Genomic DNA, 27015 nt, shown 5'->3' with positions numbered 1-27015 from the left:
CCAACCTTTTCACTCTCCTCTTTCACTTTCATCAAGAGGCTTTTGAGTTCTTCTTCACTTTCTGCCATAAGGGTAGTGTCATCTGCATATCTGAGATTATTGATATTTCTCCCAGCAATCTTGATTCCAGCTTGTGCTTCTTCCAGCTCAGAGTTCCTCATGATGTACTCTGCATATAAGTTAAATAAGCAAGGTGACAATATACAGCCTTGACGCACTCCTTTTCCTATTTGGAACCAGTCTGTTGTTCCATGTACAGTTCTGACTGTTGCTTCTTGACCTGCATACAGGTTTCTCAACAGGCAGGTCAGGTGGTCTGGTATTCCCATCTCTTTCAGAATGTTCCACAGTTTATTGTGATCCACACAGTCAAAGGCTTTGGCATAGTCAATGATGCAGAAATAGATGCTCTTCTGGAACTCTCTTGCTTTCTCCATGGTCCAGCAGATGTTTGCAATTTGATCTCTGGTGCCTTTGCCTTTTCTAAACCCTGCTTGAACATCTGAGAGTTCACAGTTCACATATTGCTGAAGCCTGACTTGGAGAATTTTGAGCATGACTTTACTAGCGTGTGAGATGAGTGCAATTGTGCGGTAGTTTGAGCATTCTTTGGCATTCCCTTTCTGAATCCACCTGAAATGCAGGAGATCCTGGGTGATTCTTGGGTTGGGAAGATCCCCTGGAGAAAGGATAGGGTACACACTCCAGTACTCTTGGGCTTCCGTAGTGGCTCAGCTGGTAAAGATTCCACCTGCCATGAGGGAGACCTGGGTTCAATCCTTGGGTTGGAAAGATACCCTAGAAGAGGAAAGGCTACCCACTCCAGTATTCTGGCCTGGAGAATTCCATGGACTGTATAGTCCATGGGGTTGTAAAGAGTTGGACACAACTGAGTGACTTTCACTTTCACTTTTTTCTGGAGAAGGGAACGGCAATCCACTCCATTATTCTTGCCCAGAGAATTAAATGGACAGAGGAGCTTGGTGAGTTACAGTCCATGTGGTCTCAAAGAGTCAGACATGACTGAGCAACTAACTCTGAGTGACTTTGAATCACATATAAACCTAGTAGGAAAGTTAAAGACAAAACTAGTTAAATCTTTTATGAAAACAATAAGTTGTTAAGGGATATACAAAAGGTACAAAATGATGTCAATAACATTAAACATCAGAGGGAGTAAAAATGCAGAGTTGTTAAAATGCATTTAAACTTAAGAGATGACCAACTTAAAATTATATATAGAGAATATAAAACTGTATATATATGTGTACATATATATACAACTATATATTTATATATGAACGTCATGATAAACACACATAAAAGTTTACAAGAAATACACACAAAAATGCAACAGAAATCCAAATATAAACCTAAAAATAGTCATCAGATCACAAGAGAGAAAAGAAGAGAACGAAAAAGAACTGTAGAAACAGCCAGAAAACAAGTAACCATATAATAACTCCATATTTATCAACAATCATTATAAATTTAAACAGACTAATGCTCCAATCAAAGGAAATACAGTGAATAAATGAGAAAACAAGAACCGTGTACATGATGCTGGCAGGAGATTCGCATCAGTTCTCCAGAAACAGATGGAAAGCGGGGGGACGTAAAAAGGTCAGGTCAGGTCAGGTGCTCAGTCAGATCCAACTCTTTGTGACCCCATAGACGGCAGCACGCCAAGCTTCCCTGTACATCACCAGCTCCTGGAGGTTGCTGAAACTCATGTCCACTGATTCAGTGATGCCATTCAACCATCTCCACTTCTGTTATCCACTTCTGCCGTCTTCAATTTTTCCTAGCATCGGGGTCTTTTCCGTGAGTCAGTTATTTGGTCATCAGGTGGCCAAAGTATTGCAGCTTCAGCATCAGTCCTTCCACTTAGTATGCAAGACTGATTTCCTTTAGGATTGTCTGGTTTGATCTTCGCAGTCCAAGGGACTCTCAAGAGTCTTCTCCAGCACCACAGTTCAAAAGCATCAATTTTTTGCTGCTCACCTTTCTTTATGGTCCAACTCTCACATCCACACATGACTACTAGAAAAACTATAGCTTTGGCTAGACAGACCTTTGTTGGCAAAGTAATGTCTCTGCTTTTAATATGCTGTCTAGGTTAGCTTTCCTTCCAAGCAGGAAGTGTCTTTTAATTTCATAGCTGCTGTCACCATCTGCAATGATTTTGGAGCCCAAGAAAATAAAGTCTTTCACTGTCTTCATTGTTTCCCCGTCTATTTGCCATTAAGTAATGGGACTGGATGCCATGATCTTCATGTTTTGAATGGTGAGTTTTAAGCTAGCTTCTTTTCTCTCCTCTCTCACTTTCATAAAGAGGCTCTTTAGTCCCTCTTTGCTTTCTACAATAAAGGTGGTGTCATCTGCATATCTGACGTTATTGATATTTCTCCCAGAAAGCTTAATTCCAGATTGTGCTTCATCCAGCTGGGAATTTCACATGGTGTACTCTGCACAGAAGTTAAATAAGCAGCGTGACAATATACAGTCTTGACATACTCCTTTCCCCACTTGGATTCAGTCTGTTGTTCTCTGTCTGGTTCTAACTGTTGTTTCTTAACCTACATACAGATTTCTCAGAAGGCAGGTAAGGTGGTCTGGTATTCCCATCTCTTCAAGAATTTTTACAGAGTGTTGTGATCCACACAGTCAAAGACTTTAGCTTAGTCAATGAAGCAGAAGTAGATGTTTTCCTGGAATTCTCTTCCTTTTACTATGATCCAATGGATGTTGGCAATTTTGTCTCTGGTTCCTCTGCTTTTTCTAAATCCAGCTTCTACATATGGAATTTCTCAGTTCATGGACTGTTGAAGCCTAGCTTGGAGAATTTTGAGCATTATTCTGCTAGCATGTGAGATGAGTGCAATTGTGTGGTAATTTGAAGATTCTTTGGCATTGCCTTTCTTTGGGATTGGAATGAAAACTGACTTTTTCCAGTCCTGTGGCCACTGCTGAGTTTTCCAAATTTCCTGGCATATTGAGTGAAACACTTTAATACTATCATCTTTTATGATTTGAAAAAGCTCAGCTGGAATTCCATCACCTCCACTAGCTTTATTCGTGGTGATGCTTCATAAGGTCCACTTGACTTCACACTCCAAGATGTTTGGCTCTAGGTGAGTGATCACACCATGATGGTTATCTGGGTCATTAAGGTCTTTTTTATATAGTTCTTCTGTGTATTCTTGCCAACTCTTTGTAATATCTTCTACATCTTTTATGTCCATACAATTTCTGTCCTTTATTGTGCCCATCTTTGCATGAAATGTTCCCTTGATATCTCTAATTTTTTTTGAAGAGATCTCTAGTCTTTCACATTCTATTTTTTCCATCTATTTCTTTGCACTGATCACTGGGGAAGGCTTTCTTATCTCTCCTTGCTCTTCTTTGGAACTCTGCATTCAGATGGGTATGTCCTTCCTTTTCTCCTTTGCCTTTAGCTTCTCTTCTTTTCTCAGCTATTTGTAATACCTCCTCAGACAACCATTTTGCCTTTTTGCACTTCTTTTTCTTGGGGATAATTTTGATCACTGCCCCTTATACAATGTTATGAACCTTTGTCCATAGTTCTTCAGGCATTGTGTCTGTCAGACCTAATCCCTTGAATCTATTTGTCGCTTCCACTGTATGAAGTGAAGTCGCTCAGTCGTGTCTAACTCTTTGCAACCCCATGGACTGTAGGCTACCAGTCTCCTCTGTCCATGGGATTTTCCAGGCAAGAGTACTGGAGTGGGTTGCCATTTCCTTCTCCAGAGGATCTTCCCAACCCAGGGATCAAATCTGGGTCTCTCACATTGTAGGCAGATGCTTTACCATCTGAGCCACCAGGGAAGTCCCTTCCATTGTATAATTATAACAGTTCTGATTTAGATCATACCTGAATGGTCTCGTGGTTTTCCCTACTTTTTTTAACCCTGAATTTTGCAATAAGGAGTTCATTATCTTAACCACAGTCAGGTCCTAGTCTTGTTTTTGCTGACTGTATAGAGTTTCTCCATCTTCAGTTGCAAAGAATAGAGTCAGTCTAATTTTTATATTGACCATCTGGTGATGTCCGTGTGTAAAATCATCTCTTGTGTTGTTGGAAGAGGGTTTTTTTCTATAATCAATATATTTCCTTGGCAAAACTCTGTTAGCCTTTGCCCTGCTTCATTTTGTACTCTAAGGCCAAACTTACCTGCTACTCCAGGTATCTCTTGACTTCAAACTTTTGTGTTCCATTCCCCTATCATGTAAAGGACATCTTTTTTTTTTTTTCTTTAGAGGTCTTATCAGTCTTCATAGAACTGTTCAACTTCAACTTCTTTGGAGTTAGTGGTTGGAGCATAGACTTGGGTTACTGTGATACTGAAGGGTTTGCCTTGCAAATGAACAAGAATCATTCTGTCATTTTTGAGACTGGACCCAAGTACTGCATTTTGGACTCTTTTTTTTTTTTTTTTTAACTATGAAGGCTACTCCATTTCTTCTAAGGGATTCTTGCCCACAGTAGTAGGTATAATGGTCATCTGAGTTAAATTCACCCATTCCACTCCATTTTATTTCACTTATTCCTAAAATGTCAATGTTCACTGTTGCCATCTCCTGTTTGACCACTTCCAATTTACCTTGATCCATGGACCTAATATTCCAGATTCCTATGCAACATTGTTCTTTACAGCATCAAACTTTACTTCTATCACCAATCACATCCACAACTGGGCATTGTTTTTTCTTTGGCTCTGTCTCTTCATTCTTTCTGGAGTTATTTTTCCATTCTTCTCCAGTTAGTGTATTTGGCACTACTGAGCTTGGGAGTTCATTTCAGTGTCATATCTTTGTGCATTTTTATACTGGAAAAAAGTATTCTATGCACACTGACACAAAAAGAAAGCTGTGGTATCAACACTTATGTTATACAAAATAGACTTAAAGCAAAGACTGTAACAAGAGACAAAGATATTTTATAGTATTGATGAGATCAATCCAAAAAGAAAATATAACAACTATAAATATATATATATATAACAAATATATATATATATATATAAAACACAGGAACACTTATATACATAAAGCCTATATTAACAAAATAAAGGAAAACTTGGCAGTAACACAGTAATAGTGAGGATTTTAAGATTTTACTTACTTTAATGGACTCAGCTTCCGAACAATAGGAAACACTGTCCTTAAATGATATATCACACCAGGTGGATTCGTTGATATCTACAGAGCATTCCATCCGAAATAGCAGAATACACATTCTCTTGAAGCGCACATGTATTATTCTCCAGGATAAACCACATGCTACACACAGCACAAATTTTTGAAAAATTAAATCATACTGAGCATTTTTCCAACTACAATAACTAAAGACTAGAAATCAACTGGAGAAAGCAACGGCAATCCACTCCAGTGTTCTTGCCTGGAGAATCCCAGGGATGGCGGAGCCTGGTGGGTTGCCATCTATGGGGTCGCACAGAGTTGGACACGACTGAAGCGACTTGGCGGCAGCAGCAGCAACAGAAATCAACTACAAGATAAAAATTGCAAAAAACACAAACACATGGATGGTAAACAATATACTACTAAATAGATGGGAAAACAGTAGAAACAGTGTCAGACTATTTTTGGGGGCTCCAAAATCACTGCGGATTCTGATTGCAGCCATGAAATTAAAAGACGCTTACTCCTTGGAAGGAAAGTTATGACCAACGTAGATAGTATATTAAAAAGCAGAGACATTACTTTGCCAACCAAGGTCCATCTAGTCAAGGCTATGGTTTTTCCAGTGGTCACGTATGGATGTGAGAGTTGGACTGTGAAGAAAGCTGATTGCTGAAGAATTGATGCTTTCAAACTGTGGTGTTAGAGAAGACTCTTGAGAGTCCCTTGGACTGCAAGGAGATCCAACCAGTCCATTCTAAAGGAGATCAATCCTGGGTGTACATTGGAAGGACTAATGCTAAAGCTGAAACTCCAATACTTTGGCCACCTCATGCGAAGAGTTGACTCATTGGAAAAGACTCTGATGCTGGGAGGGATTGGGGGCAGGAGGAGAAGGGAACGACAGAAAATGAGATGGCTGGATGGCATCACCGACTCAATGGACATGAGTTTGAGTGAACTCCGAGAGTTGGTGATGGACAGGGAGGCCTGACGTGCTGCGATTCATGGGGTCGCAAAGAGTCGGACATGACTTAGTGACTGAACTGAACTGATACTACAAAATAGCTAAAGGCTGGAGACTTCCCAGGCTGTCCAGTGGTTAAGAGCCCACACTTCCAGTGTAGGAGCTGTGGGTTAGATCCCTGATGAAGAAACTAAGAGCCTGCACAGCCAAAAAATAAATAAAATATTTTTTTTTAAAAAAGAATGCATTGGTCTGCCAATGTATGTTCATACTTGCTTGCTAAGTCACTTCACTTGTGTCTGACTCTTGTGACCCTATGGACTGTAACCTTCCAGGTTCCTCTGTTCATGAGACTCTACAGGCAAGAATACTGGAGTGGGTTGCCATGCCCTCCTCCAGGGGATCCTCTCAACCCAGGGATCAAACCCATGTCTCTATGTCTCCTGCACTGGCTGGCAGGTCTTTACCACTAGTGCCACCTCAGAAGTCCAAATATTTAAAGGAGTGTTAACACCTATTCTTCTCAAACTATCCAAAAAATTGAGAGATAAAGACACTTCCAAAATCATTCTGTAAGGGAAGCATCACCTTGATTTCAAAACTAGATAAAGACAATACAGAAAAGAAAAATATATGCCAATATCACTGATGAACACATTAAGAATCCTTAACATAATATTAACAAGCTGAATTGAACAATGCATAAATAGAATCATGCACCAAAATTAAGTAGGATTTATACCAGGAATGCAAAGATAATCCAATATTCCCCTATCAATCTTTGTGATATATAGCACATTAAAAAATTGAAGAATGAAAGTCGCATAAACATCAAAATATGTACAGAAAATCTTTTGACAAAATTCAACATTCATTTATGACAAAAATTCTCAACAAAGTAGCTATAGAGGAAATACGCCTCAACATAGTAAAATCTATATATGACAAGCCCACAGCTAACATCAAATTCAGTGGTGGAAAGCTGAAAGCATTTCCTCTAAGATCAGGAACAAACCAAAAATGCCACTTATACCTTCTTTATGGAAGTCCTAGCCATAACAATCAGGCAAAAAAATAAATGGAAGGAATCCAAATTGGAAAGGATGTAAAACTCAGTTTTCAGATGACATAATCAGTTCAGTTCAGTTCAGTTCAGTCGCTCAGTCGTGTCCGACTCTCCGCGACCCCATGAATCACAGCACGCCAGGCCTCCCTGTCCATCACCAACTCCCGGAGTACACTCAAACTCATGTCCATCGAGTCGGTGATGCCATCCAGCCATCTCATTCTCCGTCGTCCCCTTCTCCTCCCGCCCCCAACCTTTCCCAGCATCAGAGTCTTTTCCAGTGAGTCAACTCGTCGCATGAGGTGGCCAAAGTATTGCAGTTTCAGCTTTAGCATCAGTCCCTCCAATGAACATCCAGGATTGATCTCCTCTAGAATGGACTGGTTGGATCTCCTTGCAGTATAAGGGACTCTCAAGAGTCTTCTCCAGCACCACAGTTCAAAAGCATCGATTCTTCGGCGATCAGCCTTCTTCACAGTCCAACTCTCACATCCATACATGACCACGGGAAAAACCATTGCCTTGACTAGACGGACCTTGGTTGGCAAAGTAATGTCTCTGCTTTTTAATATACTATCAAGGTTGGTCATAACTTTCCTTCCAAGGAGCAAGCGTCTTTTAATTTCATGGCTGCAATCAGCATCTGCAGTGATTTTGGAGCCCAAAAAAACGAAGTCTGACACTGTTTCCACTGTTTTTCCATCTATTTCCCATGAAGTGATGGGACCAGATGCCATGATCTTTGTTTTCTGAATGTTGAGCTTCAAGCCAACCTTTTCACTCTCCTCTTTCACTTTCATCAAGAGGCTTTTGAGTTCCTCTTCACTTTCTGCCATAAGGGTAGTGTCATCTGCATATCTGAGGTTATTGATATTTCTCCCGGCAATCTTGATTCCAGCTTGTGCTTCTTCCAGCCCAGCGTTCCTCATGATGTACTCTGCATATAAGTTAAATAAGCAAGGTGACAATATACAACCTTGACGTACACCTTTTCCTATTTGGAACCAGTCTGTTGTTCCATGTCCAGTTCTAACAGTTGCTTCCTGACCTGCATACAGGTTTCTCAAGAGGCAGGTCAGGTGGTCTGGTATTCCCATCTCTTTCAGAATGTTCCACAGTTTATTGTGATTGACACAGTCAAAGGCTTTGGCATAGTCAATAAAGCAGAAATAGATGTTTTTCTGAAACTCTCTTGCTTTCTCCATGATCCAGCGGATGATGACATAATACTATACTATAAATAGAAAATGATTTAATGAAAGAATTAATATTGTAATAATTGTAATAATTTTCTGAATGTCGAGCTTCAAGCCAACCTTTTCACTCTCCTCTTTCACTTTCATCAAGAGACTTTTTAGTTCCTCTTCACATTCTGTCATAAGGGTGGTGTCATCTGCATATGTGAGGTTATTGATATTTCTCCTGGCAATCTTGATTCCAGCTTGTGTTTCTTCCAGCCCAGCGTTCCTCATGATGTACTCTGGATACAAGTTAAATAAGCAGGATGACAATATACAACCTTGACATACTCCTTTCCCTATTTGGAACCAGTCTGTTGTTCCATGTACAGTTCTAACTGTTGCTTCCTGACCTGCATACAGGTTTCTCAAGAGGCAGGTCAGGTGGCCTGGTATTCCCATGTCTTTCAGAATTTTCCACAGTTTATTGTGATCCACACAGTCAAAGGCTTTGGCATAGTCAATAAAACAGAAATAGATGTTTTTCTGGAACTCTCTTGCTTTCTCCATGATCTAAGAGATGTTGGCAATTTGATATCTAGTGCCTCTGCCTTTTCTATAACCAGCTTGAACATCTGGAAGTTCACACTTCACATATTGCTGAAGCCTGGCTTGGAGAATTTTGAGGATTACTTTGCTAGTGTGTGAGATGAGTGCAATTGTGCGGTAGTTTGAGCATTCTTTGGCATTGCCTTTCTTTGGGATTGGAATGAAAACTGACCTTTTCCAGTCCTGTGGCCACTGCTGAGTTTTCCAAATTTGCTGGCATATTGAGTGCAGCACTTTCACAGCATCATCTTTCAAGACTTGAAATAGCTCAACTGGAATTCCATCACCTCCACTAGCTTTGTTCGTAGTCATGCTCTCTAAGGTCCACTTGACTTCACATTCCAAGATGTCTGGCTCTAGGTGATTGATCACGCCATCATGATTATCTTGGTCGTGAAGATGTTTTTTGTACAGTTTTTCTACGTATTCTTGCCACTGCTTCTTAATATCTTCTGCTTCTGTTAGGTCCATACCATTTCTGTCCTTTATCGAGCCCATCTTTGCATGAAATGTTCCCTTGGTATCTCTAATTTTCTTGAAGAGATGGCTTGTTTTTCCTATTCTGTTGTTTTCCTCTATTTCTTTGCATTGATCACTGAGGAAGACTTTCTTATCTCTCCTTGCTATTCTTTGGAACTCTTCATTCAGATGCTTATATCTTTACTTTTCTCCTTTGCTTTTCACTTCTCTTCTTTTCACAGCTATTTGTAGGGCCTCCTCAGACAGCCATTTTGCTTTTTTGCATTTCTTTTCCATGGGGATGGTCTTGGTCCCTGTCTCCTGTACAATGTCACGAACCTCCGTCCAGAGTTCATCAGGCACTCTATCTATCAGATCTAGTCCCGCGAATCTATTTCTCATTTCCACTGTATAATCATAAGGGATTTGATTTAGGTCATATCTGAATGGTCTAGTGGTTTTCCCTACTTTTTTCAATTTCAGTCTGAATTTGGCAATAAGGAGTTCATGATCTGAGCCACAGTCAGCTCCTGGTCTTGTTTTTGCTAACTGTATAGAGCTTCTCCATCTTTGGCTGCAAAGAATATAATCAATCTGATTTCGGTGTTGACCACCTGGTGATGTCCATGTGTAGAGTCTTCTCTTGTGTTGTTGGAAGAGGGTGCTTGCTATGACCAGTGTGTTCTCTTGGCAAAACTCTATTAACTTTTGCCGTGCTTCATTCTGTGTTCCAAGGCCAAATTTGCCTGTTACTCCAGGTGATTCTTGACTTCCTACTTTTGCATTCCAGTCCCCTATAATGAAAAGGATATCTTTTTTGTTGTTAGTTCTAAAAGGTCTTGTAGGTCTTCATAGAACCATACAACTTCGGCTTCTCCAGCATTACTGGTTGGGGCATAGGCTTGGATTACTGTAATATTGAATGGTTTGCCTTGGAAACGAACAGAGATCATTCTGTCGTTTTTGAGATTGCATCCAAGTATTGCATTTCAGACTGTTTTGTTGACCCTGATGGCTACTTCATTTCTTCTAAGGGATTCCTGCCCACAGTAGTAGATATAATGGTCATCTGAGTTAAATCCACCCATTCCAGTCCATTTTAGTTCACTGATTCCTAGAATGTCTACATTCACTCTTGCCATCTCCTGTTTGACCACTTCCAATTTGCCTTGATTCATGGACCTAACATTCCAGGTTCCTATGCAATATTGCTCTTTAAAGTATCGGACCTTGCTGCTATCACCAGTCACATCTACAACTGGGTATTGTTTTTGCTTTGGCTCCATCCCTTCATTATTCCTGGATTTATTTCTCCACTGATCTCCAGTAGCATACTGGACACCTACCGACGTGGGGCATTTGTTATTCAGTATCCTATCATTTTGCCTTTTGATACTTAATTGATATGGTCAACTAGTCTATGATAAATGATGCAAGAATATAAAATGGGGGAAAAAAAAACCTTTTCAATAAATAATGCTGGGAAAAGTGAACAGCTTCATGCAAAAGAATCAAATTGGACTTCTCTCTCACACCATTTTCAAAAAAATTAACTCAAAATGGATTAAAGATTTAAATGAAATCATAAATTGCTAGAAGAAAATATAATATGCTCTTCAGCATGAGTCTTAATATTTTTGGGGATCTATCTTCTCAGGTAAGGGCAACAAAAGCAAAAATAAACAAATGGGACTACATCAAACTAAAAACTTTAGCATAGAAAAGGAAACTATCAACAAAGCAAAAAGGTAGTCTACTGAAATATTTGAAGATATTTGCAAATCATACATCTAATAAGGGGTTAATATACAAAATATACAAAGAACTCATACCTCTCATCATCAACAAAGTCAAGCTTAGTTAAAAAATAGGCAGAGGATCTGAATAGACATTTTTCCAAAGAAGACATTGAGATGGGCACGGACAGATGAAAAGATGCTCATCATCACTAATCACAGAGAAATGCATGTCAAAACTGCAATGAGCTATTACCTCACACCTATGAGAATTGTTTTTAGTGAAAAGGCAATAAATGAAAAATGCTGATGAGCATATGGAAAAAAGGAAAATCCTGTGCACTCTTCATAGGAACGTAAGTTGGTATAGCCACTATGGAAACAGTAATAACTTTCTCAAAAGAATTAAGAAATTTAATTACTAAGCAATCCAGCAATGCTACTTTGGGGTATTTATCCAAATAAAATAAAAACACTAGCTCAAAAAGATGTATGCATCCCAATATTCATTGAAGCATTGTTTACAATAACCAAGATACAGAAGCAATCTAAGTGTTCATTGATAGATGGATAATGAATATTCGGTACAAACACACACACACACACACACACACACACATCACATGCACACACACAATGCAATATTGCTCAGCTATAATAAAAATGGAATCCTGCCATTTGACACAACAGGAATGGGTTTGGTGGGTCTTATGCTAACAAAATAATCAAATACCACATGATCTCACTTATATGTGAAATTCACCAGACAAACAAACAAAACAAAGTGAAAAAAGACTCTTAGTTATAGAGAATAGAGTGGTGTTATCAGAAGGTTGGGGTTTGGGGATGTAAAGTAGGTGAAGGAGATTAAGAGGTACAAACCTTCAATTATAAATAAACAAGTTGCAGGCATGTAATATACAGCATAAGAGTAAGAGAATGGTTAGTAATATTGTAATGTGTTTGGGGACAGATGGTTACTAGACATACTATGGCAGTCATTTCAAAATGTATTCAAAGGTCAAATCATTATGCAGTACACCTGAAATCTAACATAGCGTTGTACATCAAGTGTATTTTTTTAAAAAATTAAATTTTAAAATATTTTAAATCACCACCTGCCTGCTTTGGACTGAGTTGTGTCTCCCCAAAATTAGTATGTCAAAACCCTAACCCCTGTATAACTGGACTTGGAGACTAGGCCTTTACAGAGATCAAATGGCACCTAGATGTATGAGACTGGAGTTCAAGAGTGAGCTTTAGAATGAAGATATAAATTAGGAATTATGGGCATATAAATTGCACTCTCCAAGGACATAAGCATAAAACAAAGAAAAAAGGAGTATGAAAATTGAGCCCTCAAGCATTCCAAAAGTAAGAGGTTGTGGAAAAGATGATTCAACCAAAAGATATAGAGAGTAAGCAGCCATTTAGTTTTATAAAAAGACAATGTGATATCCTGACAGACAAAAGAATAAATCTACCAAGGAAGAGAAAGTAATCAACTGGGACAAATGCTACTGACTTGGCAATTATGAGGAAATGAGAATTGATCATTGATTTAAACAAACCAGAGGTCGTTCATGATCTTGATACTAGAAGTTTTAGTAAAATTTTAAGGACTAAAGACTCACAAGAATTGGCTCAAGAGAAAATGGGAGACAAGTTAATGTAGACAACTCTTTTAAGAAGTCTTCCTGCAAGTGGAAGTGGAGAAATCAAAACACTCTGAAGTCAAAGATGTCATAATTTGCTTATGAATTGGAGTGGGACAAGAGAAAAAGTAGAAATACAGGATGGCCTCAAAGTTTGGGATACAGCAATTGTCGTTCACCGAATAAAGAATACTGCAGAATTAGGGGAGGAAATTAAGATTAACTCTATCTAAATGGAAATGTTTAATAGATTATAGGGCATATGAATTTGGAGTCTAGGGAGGAAGTTCATGGCTGAAAATGTTACAGCCGTCAGCATACAGAAGGTATTTAGAACTATGAGACTGGATAAGATCACAATAAAAAAGAAAAGGCAGTTAGAAGTGTGGTGCATCTGGAAGATAAAAAGAAAGTAGCAATGCAGACTGAAGAGGCATAATTGGAAACAAAAAGAGCAGAAGTTTTGAAAAACATTTCAAAGAGCAGAGAATGATTAACTGTGTTGAAGCATGATGTTGGAACAAATAAAATAAGGAACAGATACCTGAGCACAATGTTTTAGAATTGGGGGCCACTGGTGATCTCAACAGGAGCAGTTATGGTGGATTGCTGGAGGTGAGAGCCTGACTGGAGTGAGTCCGAGAGTGAGTGTGTGTGTGTGTGTGTGTGTGTGTTCAGTCAGGTCTGACTCTTTGTGACCCCGTGAACTGTAGCCTGCCAGGCTCCTCTCTCCATGGCATTTTCCAGTTAAGAATATTCGAGTGGGTAGCAATTCCCTCCTCCAGGAGATCTTCCCCACCCAGGGATCAAACCTATGTCTCCTTCATCTCCTGCTTTGGCAGGGAGATTCTTTACCTCGGCACACTTAGGAAGGTTCAAGTGTGAATTAAAAGAGAATAAATGGAGACAGCAAGTAAGAGACAAATATTAATAACTCTCAAGAAGCTTTGCTGTAAAAGAAACATAGAGAATGGGTGAAGGTTGGAAGGCCTGAAAAATTTAAAATAATTTTGTTTTGCTTTTCAGTGGAAAAATATCTGCATGCCTGTATTAGAGACCTTGGCAGGGGAAGGGAGAGAGTAGGAGAGAGACACAACTGAGTTGGACTGGTTACTCTTCTACACAGTATTTTAAGAGGGCTACCCCTTGAGACGCGTGAAGTTGCCTCAGAGGGGACTCAGTTTTCTCCTGGAGTAAAATGTTGGAAGCAAGTTGAGGAAGAAGGATGTGGACAACGGGATTTTGCTAGAGACGGATTATGAATTCCAAAGATCACAGTAAAAGACTTTTAAACGTTAGGGAAGGATGGCAACTGACAGACAGAGTTCTATAGGGATTAGAGTAAAGGATGAGGGATGACCTCTATGTTTGGAGTTGATTGGAGTGACTGACATAAACAGAAGTCAATGAAACAGTAGGTCCTGATGGACCCAAGGCAAGTACTGGTGAATCAGTTTCTTCTTGGGTCTCGGGAGAGCTGAGTGTCTTGGGATCTCTTCTTCCTACCTTTGTGTTTGGCCTACACAGCTCAGCATTCTGCCAAACGGTGTACTGAACAGTGGCCTTAATCCTCTACCATTCAGACTTCAAGGATGTTGCTCATCTGCCAGTGCAGCAAAAGAGGACATTTTTTTCATGTTTTCACTTCATTACTTTAAAAAGTCAGCTCTGTAGGGCTGTGAGATTGGTCAGGCAGCCCACACTGTCTATGCTCTGAGCAGTCACCTTTCATGGAATTATTTGGTAATATTCTCTTGTTGCATTTCAAGAGAGATTTTCATGGGAAATGCAAAATACATTTTATTTCACCTTGTTGTAGTAAAAGTCTACAGCATCATCAAATCAAAAGCCTCTCCCTTCCCTGACACTGTCCTGCCATGCTTAAACAGAAATCAGGGCAGCTATAAATTCAGAGGATGTCTGCACTTCATAGGGAGGTTTTGCACTTTCCACACTTTCACCTCTGGAACAAATGTTCTTCCAGAAATATTTCCTAGACAGCAGAGATGAGGGAACAAGAAAAGCAGTCCCAGATAGAACATAAACACTATGTAAAAATGCTTTACTATGTGGTAATTATATTGACACACAGTTTTATGTTTTAATAAAAATCTAAATGTAGTACAAAAGTCACTCCAAGGAGAGTTCAGAGCTTCCACTTTGAAACCACAAACTGGAGTTTTTAAATTAGAGAGATATATTCTTAAACCACTGCTTGGAACTGCCAAATGGCTGAGAATGTTTGCCAGAACTGGGAGAGGCAAACTGCTCAAGAAATTTCCCTAGAAATATAAGAACTGTTTGCTTAAATTGGAGCACTGGTTGGCATCTTCTCTGGGGTTGAAGGGTTGACAAAGATTTTAGTGTAGATAATGGCGAGTTGTGCTGTGTCAATCTATGTGTAAAGATGAGATGAAAGAATTCTAACTATAACAGACTTTGACATGTGCAACTGCTTACTTCTGAAGACTGATTTTTGTTTTACTAATGAGACTGGAAGTGACACATGACCACATGATATAAGGGTATATGCAGAAGCCTGCCATGTCTATCAGGGCCTTGTATCTTTGATTGCAATCTATAAGCATTTCTAGTTCACCTCAGTTCAATTCAGTTCAGTTGTTCAGTTGTGTCCAATTCTTTGCAGCCCCATGGACTGCAGCACACCAGGCTTCCCTGTCCATGACCAGCTACTGAAGCTTGCTCAAACTCATGTCCAGTGAGTCAGTGATGCTCTCCAACCATCTCATCCTCTGTCATCCCCTCCTTCTCCTCCTGCCTTCAGTCTTTCTCAGCATCAGGGTCTTTTCCAATGAATCAGTTATTTGCATCAGATGGCCAGAGTATTGGAGCTTCAGCTTCAGCATCAGTCCTTCCTATGAATATTCAGAGTTGATTTCCTTTAGAATAGACTGGTTTGATCTCCTGGCAGTCCAAGGGACTCAAGAGTCTTCTCCAACACCACAGTTCAAAAACATCAATTCGTTGGCACTCAGCTTTCTTTATGGGCCAACTCTCACATCCATATGTGACTACTGGAAAAACCACAGCTTTGACTAGATGGAACTTTGTCAGCAAAGTAATATCTCTGCTTTTCAATATGCTGTCTAGTTGGTCATAACTTTCCTTCCAAGGAGGAAGCGTCTTTTAATTTCATGGCTGCAGTCACAATTTGCAGTGATTTTGGAACCCAAGAAAATTAAGTTCACCTAATAACATGAAATTTCCTTCCTCTCCATAGTCCCAGAAATCATAACAGGGGACATGGAATCAGCCATGGCAGTGGACCTGAATCCCTGGGTAGAATATGAATTCAGAGTGGTGGCCACCAATCCAATTGGGACTGGAGACCCGAGCATTCCATCTCGAATGATCCGCACAAATGAAGCAGGTAAGGCTATTAGAGAGTCAGAATTCTACTGGGTATGCCCCTAATCGCTTTTTAAAAATTTACTTATTTTTAATTAAAGGATAATTGCTTTACAATATTGTGTTGGTTTCTTCCATACATCGACATGGATCAGTCATATATATATATATATATATATACCCTCCCTCTTGAACTTCCCTCACATTTCCCAATCCATCCCACTCCTCTAGGTTGTCACAGAGCCCTGTTTTTTTTTTCCCCTGAGTAATATAGCAAATAATCACTTTTAAATCAATTTGAATTAACCATTATTGCTTTAGTGTAATCTTTCCAAATTCATTTACCTGGACATCATAAAACTATTTCCTTTAAGGTAATCATTTAATTTTATTTATTTTCAGAACTTTTTCTTCTTTCATCCACAAATACAGGTGTCTAGATGCTTCAATTTCCTCCCAAACTTTGCACTTATCTTCAAGTTAAGTTGGAGATGTTAGTTTCTGAAATTGAAGCTGTTAGGTTCTTCTAATTATGTACTCATTCAATAGAGCAAGTCCATAAAATTCAGAATAGACTGGCGCACCCTTTTTTCCTCCAGTGTTAGCAGTTACTTCTAATTATAGGCATTTCTTAAAATTCTTTATGCTGCCTTCACAATCTGACCTGCTATAAATTATACTTTGAAAAGACAAATTTTGCCTTAACTTGACCAACTTAGAGAACACCAGCATGCTTCCATTCTTTAGAATAATGTGTCTCTGACAGAAAGTTTATAAAGACCATATAAGGAAAATTAACAGCTTTATTTAAAAACAAATTTTAAGGTATCTTGTTTATCACTTGAAAGAAGCAGAATAAAAAAGTTGTTAATAGAGTTTTGATTACCTTGGACAAAGTCTTATTGAGATTTATCCTTTATGACCCTATTAGTTTGTATGTAAAACATATTTGGTAAGGCACTAGTTTAGGCAAGCACAAATATCAACAAAGTTGATGAGAATAATTAAAACAATAGAGAAATGAAGAGGGGGTAGATTACAGATACAAGAGTGAGGAACATTACTGTCTTTACACTCATTGATAACGTGAATCTCAGTCATTACAATGTAAGTACAGTAAGGATGAGAATCTTGTCTTCTTTGTTCACTGCTTTATTGTTCACCTTGAACAATGTCTAGCATGGGTAGTATGTCTTTGTTGAGAGATTAAAATGGAATGGTAGTTTCCTTTCCTTTATATGCTGCTACCCACACCAGGACTGAGGTCAGAGAAACATGTACATAAGGACTAAGAATGAACTGTGTACATTTTGTATCACAATTATTGAATTGGACCCAAAAATGTGATTTATGACTTCTTAGAAATCGAATGCAGTTTATAATAGTTAAACTATCAAAATTGTTGGTTCTTTCTCTAAAACACACTCAGTCTCATTCTTTAAAAACAGAAAGAAAGAAAAGAATCAGAAAGTGAGAATAATCATTACATAATGTGAGAATTGCATAATTCTCATAAAGTGAGAATAATCATTAAAAAGATGTTCAAATTCTTTTCATATAAAAATAAAGCACCAAAAAAATTAAAAATAGAGTAGCCTAATACATTGGAAAAGACTCATTCACAGAAAAATCCAACTTTCTGCTTTTGTGCTTTGCCAATTACAAGTTGTTTTTTCTTGCTACATTTTCAATAGTGTGAATTTTAAATTAGACATTAATTGCTTGGTTGGATTTCCATGCATTTATAAAATCAGCCATGTTTTCATTGTGTACAGGTGTTCATTAATTAAGAGTATAACAGGTTAGTTGTTCCTCATTTTATGTACTCACTGTGCAGATATTGAAATGACTGCCAACATTAGTACTTAGGCTCACATATTTCTAAAAAGCACTGCCTTACTTTGCATATTGTTAATTGTGTTTAAACAAAGGCAAAGATTACTGCCTAATTCAGATACTCTCTATAAATATTCATTTCAAAAATAAATAATCCATTTGGGATGACTAATCCTTTTAGACTTTCAATAGTATAAATCTCTTTGTGCTATTAAAAAGTACTTTAACAAAAACACTGTCACATTTCAAGCTAAATTGTATTCAGATGATGCATTTTAAAAGACTTGCCTCTCATCTATTTCTGCTGCTACTTCCATCATATAGTGCCTGTCTCTCCATTTTATCATGAGTTCTATATACATGACATACTCTATTCCATTAAAATCTTACGGAAGGGAAGAGAAGAGAAAAGGCATGAAAATGCATGAAATACTTTTTTTGAAAATGAGTTGAGGAAGGCTGTACTGCGCACTTTACGCTTCTTATGCTTTGGTAACACACAAGGCTAGAGCTACTAATGGTGTTGAACCAAGTGTTGAGTTTTGTCCCTGTTTTGTCAGGCAGCACAGATTAAAAGGGACACCAATATCCTGAGACATCTCAAGTGATGCACTCTACCTCTATCGAGTACATGTCCTGTATTTCAAAAGATGACGCTGTTCTAATGGACCAAGTAATCTTTGAAAAGCAATGGAGCTTCTTGGAAAAGAAAAGGTCTCACACTCAGGATATTGAGTTGAAAGCTTTATGTCCCTTTAAATTCTCCTCTTTACTAGAATATTCTAACCCAAAGCACCTTTAGTAAAGTATTTTTACCTTAGATTGTTTCTTGTCCACATGTCCCAAAAGGTTAAATTTTCTTTGCAATACCCTATAGAATATATTTTGAATTTTACAGTCATCAAAATACTCTAGTAGTCAATAAATATAAGATAAATTGGTTTAGTCAACTTATTATAATTAGGATGTCAAAATATTCATACAAATACAGGTTTCCCCAGCTATGGAAAAGAAAGGCATTCCTATGAAAATTTTGTAAGTCAAAATGCCATTAAATGAAGAATTTTCATTTCATTTAGTGCTCAATTTCTTTGAAATTTTCATATCAGCTTTCATTTTTCACCTTTTTTCATAGAAGTGAGAATCTCTTCAGATTTCTTTCAGTTAGTGAAGCAGTTACTAATGTAGATAAAACAAAGTACTGTAAAGCAAACTTTTGAAAAGCAAGGGATACCTGTATATATTTACACTTTAATGTCTTTATATTTATTTATTTATAGTTCAATTTTCTTACCAGTTTTAGTGAGTTAGCAACAGAGAGAAAGAAGGGTAGATTTAACTCTGTGTTTAATTTTGGAAATGTGTTACAGTCTTTAAATTACTATGTAAGTTTTTATTGAATAGTGGGAATCTTTCTCTACCATTTAAAAAGATAATAATCAGGAGAGAAAAATCATACTTTAAGAAATGAATTTAAAATATACATTCTCCTAGAAATAACAAAATATATAAATATGAATTTAGCAACAGCAATTCTCATTTAATTGAACAATGCTCTTATTTAATTGACCCTTAATATTCTGTAAGTTACATATTTATAACAGCAATTGCTGTAAGATAGATGAAAAGGAGAGAAGATTGTGTTCACTATGTAACCTACAATTTAGAAAGATTTGGTTTTCTCTGTTGTATAAAATTTCTATTATCAAAGCTCTTGATATAAATCTCAATGCTGGGCTTTTTTATTTCAAATTTAATGAATTGATAGAGAAAGAAATAAAATAAGGTGCTGCCTAATACCTATAGTTAAGTGTTTCAGGTTCAGAGTTAGGCAGATCTGGATTAAACATAGGTAAGCTGTATGCACTGTTCAAGGCTCAATTTTCTCACTTGTAAAATAGAAATAATATAGCAATCTACTCCCTTAGACTATTGTATTAAATAAGACAATGCAGGTGAAGAGCTTGGCACACACGGTAAGTGCTTAATGCTAGTGAGTTATTACTTATTTTTTATCATGAATTTAATTATTACTTTATTAAATAGAAGCTTAAACAATAGTGATCATGCATGAGTTGCCATTTTCATATAGAGGAAAAATTTCAGATTAAATATATGCTTGTCAGCATACTAAGAGTCATCTAGTCTCTTGGTTTGTAGTGGGCTTCTTCAAGACACCATCCTGTTGAGAAGTCTCCACAGGAGACTGCACCATCCAGCCTGGGCCCTCAACCCACCAGAGTGGTCAGGGAGTCAAGAGAGACTTTCAAAGTGTGGTGCACAGTATAGGGTGCTTCTTTGCTACAAGCCCCTCCTCACCTCTGTGTAAGGCCTCTCCATGCTGCTTTTTTTTATCTAGCCAGGGAAAGATTGAAGGCAGGAGGAGAAGGGGACAATAGAGGATGAGATGGTTGGATGGCATCACCGACTCAATGGACATGAGTTTGCGTAAAGTCCAGGAGTTGGTGATAGACAGGGTGGCCTGGAGTGCTGCAGTCCGTGGGGTCACAAAAGTCAGACGTGGCTGAGGGAGCCTCATCCATAGTGGACTGTGATATTGTTGCAACATGTAGCCTTTTTTTTTTGCGGGGGAGGGTGTTCTTCTAGCAAAAGGAAATGAAACAACTTGCTTAAGCAAATTGTTGCAAATTCAATAACTTTCCAGTTTCTTATTGCATTATATTCTGGCCTGTCGTTCTCTTTGGATGTTAATATGGAAAATGTCACATATATTTTTGGCTAAAGAGGGGTTACCCTGTGGCTCAGTGGTACAGAATCCACCTGCCAATGCAGGAGACGAGGGTTTGACTCCTGGGTTGGGAAGATCCCTGGAGAAGGAAATGGCAACCCACTCCAATATTCTTGCCTGGAGAATCCCATCAACAGAGGATCCTGGAGGGTTACACTCCATGGGGTCACAAAGTATCAGACACGACTGAGCAACTAAACCATTTTTGGCCAAATAAGGAAAATATATACTTACATTTAAGAAGCTAATGCTCAACCAAATAAATATGAGTATCAAGTAAACAATCAAATGGATATATTTTCTAGCCTTAGCAGTTTCTGTACTATATCATGTTACAGCTAGGTAATGGGTTTATTAAACATGCTGAACTCTGTAGAGTTTAAACATATTAATAAGGTTTATTCTTCTCCCACCATTGTTCTCCAGTATGCTTCATCTCAAGTCTGGTTTCAGGCCAAACTATTAATTTAGCTAAAATTTTTTTAGGTATTAGGACAGTCTCATTTTTTAGGTATTAAAGAATTCCATTTTAACTTAATAAAAACTTGCCTTTCATATCCAGTTCTATGCTCCTGTCTCTCTATCCTAGTGAAGGCTTTACTAAAGGGTTATGATTTCTCTTTTCTTACTTCTTCCTGCTTCCTCTCTGACCTTCCAAATTCTATTCCAACTCCCAGGTCAGAAAAGAAGAAGGTGGAAATCTACTTCAGGTGTTGCAGTTTGTGGTTCTCAAGTAAATATTGAGTGCCCTATGAGATGGCATTTGTCCACATCCTGTTTCTTTCTCTCATGAGTACTTTGGGTTTTTTGCAGAGTATCCTATCTCCTACTAGCAGGCAGCTTTATCAGCTCTGATCCCAGCAAGCCTATTCAAACCTACCTTCTGTAGTGTCTGCTTTGCCCACAATACTATTTCACAATTCTGACCTGCCAAGCTTTAGAAGTAGAGTATGTCTTCAAAAACTATTTTGGTCTCTGCTCTAGTAGCATAGTGTGAGACTGGGTCATCCTACAAATTTCTGAAGCTCAACAGCATCCAGCTTGGATGTGAGAAGTAAGCACCTGTACTCTGCAACAGCTGTTTTGCTTCTTACGTTACTTAGATCGAGGGGGGAAATGACACTCCGACTTCGCTCCTAGTGACATCGAGGCTGGAGGGTGATGCCACAGCACATCCATCTGCTAAGCTGACAGCTTCTTCCAACACATTCCTTGTTCTAAATAATCTCATAAAGATGGCTAGAGGAGTGTAATGGGAAAGGGTCAGAAAATTGTTTTTCTCCATTTCCTCACAGTTCTGTGGTTTTAGCTGGCAACCTCACTTTAGCATATGAGGTTACATGTGTCTCATCCCAAGTCCAGAAAAGACTCATTAAGCTTCCTACTACAATATCTTTCCTGTACATTATCTTTCTGCTTCTGATAGGCTCTTGCTTTGGTCATATTCTTGTTTTCGCAGTTCTTGTCTGTGATAATTACTTAGGAAAGTTCATTGAGTTCAAAAGTTATGGAATGAACACAATAAAATACTATTGTAAGATGGAGCTGAATTAGTTTTCTCAGGGGCATGTGGGTTGGCCTTTTAAATGGCATTTAATGTGGCTTTGAAGGCCAGACCAAATGGGACTCAGGTGGAATTATTTATAGGGGCAATTAAAAAATCTACATACTATTGTCAGGCACTGGAGTGTACAGAGAAAAGGCATAAAGCTGTGAGGGTTTTAAAGGTCTCTCCGGTCTGTGTTTCTAAAAAAAAATATGATATTAAAAAAAAAAAAGCATTCAACTGAAATAATTAGGAAAATCTCAAAGAAAATACTATTAAGTGAACATTATATCTTTCTTCAACTGAGTAATTTAATTATATTAAATAAAAGAAATGGTTCTCAGTAACACTAAGAGAAGACGAAGATCATATTAAGAGCAAGAGCAAGAGACCAAATCTCAATATTCAGGAAAAAAAAAAAGCTAATAGTACAGCAGACAGTATTTTTAAATCATGAAACCACTTTGGTTTAGGAAAATCTTTTCTACAAATTGTTTTCAAGAAATATATCTTCAGTTTCAGAGGCACTTTGCAAACAGAGACGATGATTTTAACAAATGCCTTTCTAAATGAAACATGAGTAATTGTTAGGCATGTCCATTTCTGATTAATAGCAAGGTGAGGGAAGAGCACTGGAAGATTTGAGCATGAAAGACAAAAGGGCAATGAGAGGATATCAATCCAGGAGTAAATGTGAAACACTCAAGTTAGATTTCTCCTGTCTCCCTAATCCCTATCAAACTATATGCCAGTCAAAAATCATGACGCATGTTCCAAGTCCAACGATAAGCACACACTCTGCATTATAGCATTTAAATCTTATATCAACTCTGTAAAGCAGGAAGGTTTAGTCCCATCTTACAGATGAGAAAACAAAATAGGTGAATCTTAAAAACTTGCATAAAGTTACCTAGTCAGTAAGTGGCAGACTTGGAATTCTAATCTTAAGCCAAAAATGATGATTCCCAAGTTATCTTCTCTTGTGTTGTTGGAAGAGTGTGTTTGCTATGACCAGTGCATTCTCTTTTCAAAACTCTATTAGCCTTTGCCCTGCTTCATTCCATACTCCAAGGCCAAATTTGCCTGTTACCCCAGGTATTTCTTGACTCCTACTTTTGCATTCCAGTCCCCTATAATGAAAAGGATATCTTTTTTGGGTGCTAGTTCTAGAAGGTCTTGTAGGTCTTCATAGAACCATTCAACTTCAGCTTCTTCAGCATTACTTGTCGGGGCATAGACTAGATTACCTTGATACTGAATGGTTTGCCTTGGAAACGAACAGAGATCATTCTGTTGTTTTTGACATTGCATCCAAGTATTGCATTTCAGACTCTTTTGTTGACCCTGATGGCTACTCCATTTCTTCTAAGGGATTCCTGCCTGCAGTAGTAGATATAATGGTCATCTGAGTTAAATTCACCCATTCCAGTCCATCTTAGTTTGCTGATTCCTAGAATGTCTACGTTCACTCTTGCCATCTTCTGTTTGAGCACTTCCAATTTGCCTTGATGCATGGACCTAACATTCCAGGTTCCTAAACAATATTGCTCTTTACAGCATTAGACCTTGCATCGATCACCAGTCACATCCACAAGTGGGTGTTGTTTTTGCTTTGGCTCCATCCCTTCATTCTTTCTGGAGTTATTTCTCCACTGATCTCCAGTAGCATATTGGGCACCTACCAACCTGGGGAGTTCATCTAACCATCTTATCCTCTGCCTCCCCTTTTTCTTTTGCCTTCAATCTTTCCCAGCATCAGGGTCTTTTCCACTGAGTCAGCTCTTTGTATCAGGTAACCAAAGTATTGGAGCTTCGGCTTCAGTATCAGTACTTCCAGTGAATATTCAGGGTTGATTTCCTTTAGGATTGACTGGATTGATCTCCATGCAGTCCAAAGGACTCTCAAGAGTCTTCTCCAGCACTACAATTCAAAAACATCAGTTCTTTGGCACTCATCCTTCTTCTGGTCCAACTCTCGCATCCATACATTACTACTGGAAAAGCCATAGCTTTGACTATAAGGACCTTTGTCAACAAAGTAATGTTTTTGATTTTTAATACACTGTCTACATTTGTCATAGCTTTCCTTCCAAAATGCAAGTGTCTTTTGATTTCATGGCTGCAGTCACTAGCTGCAGTAATTTGGAAGCCCAATAAAATAAAATCTGTCGCTATTTCCACTTTTCCCCCATCTATTTGCTATGGAGTAATGGGACTGGATGCCATGATCTCAGCGTTATGAATGTTGAGTGTTAAGCCAGCTTTTTCACTCTCCTCTTTCATCCTCACCAAGAGGCTGTTTAGTTCCTCTTCACTTTCTGCCATTAGAGTCGTATCATCTGCATTCTGAGATTGTTGCTATTTCTCCCTGCAGTCTTGATTTCAGCTTGTGACTCATCCAGCCTGGCATTTTGCATGATATAAACTCTGCATAGAAGTTAAATTTATAAATTACATTTCTAGGCACTGTGATATATAATTTTGAAAACCTTAAAAAGTAAGTACTATTATTATCTCCATGAGGAAACTGAAGGACAAAGAGGTTAAGAAGTATTTCAACCAACCAGCTAGAACGGTAAAACTATTATTAGGCTTTATGATCTTTCTTGGTCCCAGAAGAACACTTTATTACTACTTATGCATACCACTTTATCTACACTGTTGATAGGAATAACAGCATTATTTGAACTCCTTAGGAAACACCACTGATAATATTTTTTAAATTTTGGAAACTCTAACTCTTCTAATAAAGTGGGCTTAAGTGATAATCAGTTAACTGAAATACTTGTATGTTATATACTTCAATTCAGGTAGGAACTTTTGTTGTTGTTGCTTGATTTCTCTCCTGACCTCACTCTCACTGTGTAAGTAACCTCTATTCCTTTCTTCTGCACTTTTCTATACAAGGCAGTTGCTGGATTTTGCTCCTAATTTTGTGACTTCTCTCAGATCTCTAGCAAAGCTGTATTATTTTAATGAGCCATGTAAACATCTACTATAGTAGATTTGGAAATTTTTCACGGAAAAAAAAAAGAGAGATTGGTAGATGATTTCACCCTGTATTCTTTCATTAGTTGAGTGTTAATTAAAGCATATTTTTAGTGTGACAGACTTTGTTCAGACTACTACACTTAGGAAGAGTTCTTTGAAGCACAAGCTTAACTTGATGCATGCTTAAACTAAGGTAGTATAATATATTTTGGTTGCTCTGTGCATTTGCAACCAAACACAAAAAATGAAAAGGAACAGAAGTCTACATTTTAACATGACAGACAAGGCACTAAAACAGCAAGACATTTAAAGATTGTTGGAAAAGTGTTAATCACATTATTCAGTCATGGAAGAGTAATGTTCAAAAAGAAATTCAGAAAAATCAGTGAAAGTGAAAATGTTAGCCCCTCAGTGGTGTCTAACTCTTTGAGACCCCATGGACCATAGCCCACCAGGCTCCTCAGTCCATGGGATTCTCCAGGCAAGAATGCTGCAATGGGTTGCCATGCCCTCCTCCAGGGGATCTTCCCAACCCAGGGATCAAATCCCTGGGTCTTCTGCAATGCAGGCAAATTCTTTAAAATTTGAGTGACCAGGGAAGCCCAGAATGAACCCATTAACCATGCATGTAAACTTACATTTAATGGATTCTCTTGAACTAATAATTGATTCTCTTGAACTTGATTCTCTGAACTAATAATCTCATGGCATTTCTCAGTAGCCAACTGAGGGAGAGAGGAATCTAGCTGCATAAATCTAAATCAGAATTTGATTATATTTAAATATATTTGGTTTTAAGTAAATGTGTATTTCTCTGAACTCAATGAAAGCATTTATTACATGTTTGATCATATTATTTTTTTACTTCTAACAAGAATTATAGAACTTTCACAACAGGAGGACTTTGAAAGATTAAGGCATGCCTCTATATATCATAAGCATGTTGTTTTATAAATAAAGGATATAATTAAAATCAGTGGACTCCAAAGTGTTGACTGCAGAGATAATAACTGTGTGCCATCAACTTGAAAAAGAAACGAATGAACATGGGTTCCACTGATCATCTGCATGTAATTAGGAAATTTAAGCTAATTAGAATCAGAGTGCTCATTTCAAACACTGTGATCCTGACAGCAGAACACACTGCCTGAGTTATACCTATTAAAGCCTTTCAGTTCAGTTCAGTTCAGTCGCTCAGTCGTGTCCGACCCTTTGCGACCCCATGAATCACAGCACACCAGGCCTCCCTGTCCATCACCAACTCCCAGAGTTCACTCAAACTCATGTCCATCGAGTCGGTGATGCTATCTAGCCATCTCATTCTTTGTCGTCCCCTTCTCCTACCCCCCCCCAATTGCTCCCAACATCAGAGTCTTTTCCAGTGAGTCAACTCTTCGCATGAGGGTTTTATTTTTTGTTTGTTTTTCCAGTTTTATTAAGATATAATTGACATATAACACTATATTAAAAGTGAACAACATAATGATTTTATATATTTGCATATTACAAGATGATTATCATAATACATTTAGTTAATATTAACCACCTCACACAGTTATGTTTTTCCTTATGATGAGAACTTTTAAGGTATGCTGTCAGCAATATTCAGATATATGATAACAGTATTGTTAACTATAGTCACCATGTCTTCCCGGAACTTATTTATCTTGTATCCGGAAGTTTGTGTCTTT

At 38.1% G+C, this 27015-nt stretch overlaps 1 protein-coding gene across 1 annotated transcript in view; it reads left to right on the top strand.

Annotated features, from left to right (window-relative positions):
* CNTN5 (contactin 5) overlaps nucleotides 1–27015 on the top strand; it is a 647843-nt gene that overhangs the window by 551046 nt on the left and 69782 nt on the right. Inside the window, exon 16 of the mRNA XM_088843612.1 lies at nucleotides 16075–16224. Coding sequence (XP_088699738.1) covers nucleotides 16075–16224 — 150 coding nt within the window. The remainder of the gene's footprint in view (nucleotides 1–16074; nucleotides 16225–27015) is intronic.

This window comes from Moschus berezovskii, chromosome 14, assembly GCF_049115385.1.
Source record: "Moschus berezovskii isolate FMDL1 chromosome 14, NW_MosBer_1.0, whole genome shotgun sequence".
NCBI lineage: Eukaryota > Metazoa > Chordata > Mammalia > Artiodactyla > Moschidae > Moschus > Moschus berezovskii.
This window is presented reverse-complemented; position numbering and strand designations above follow the sequence as displayed.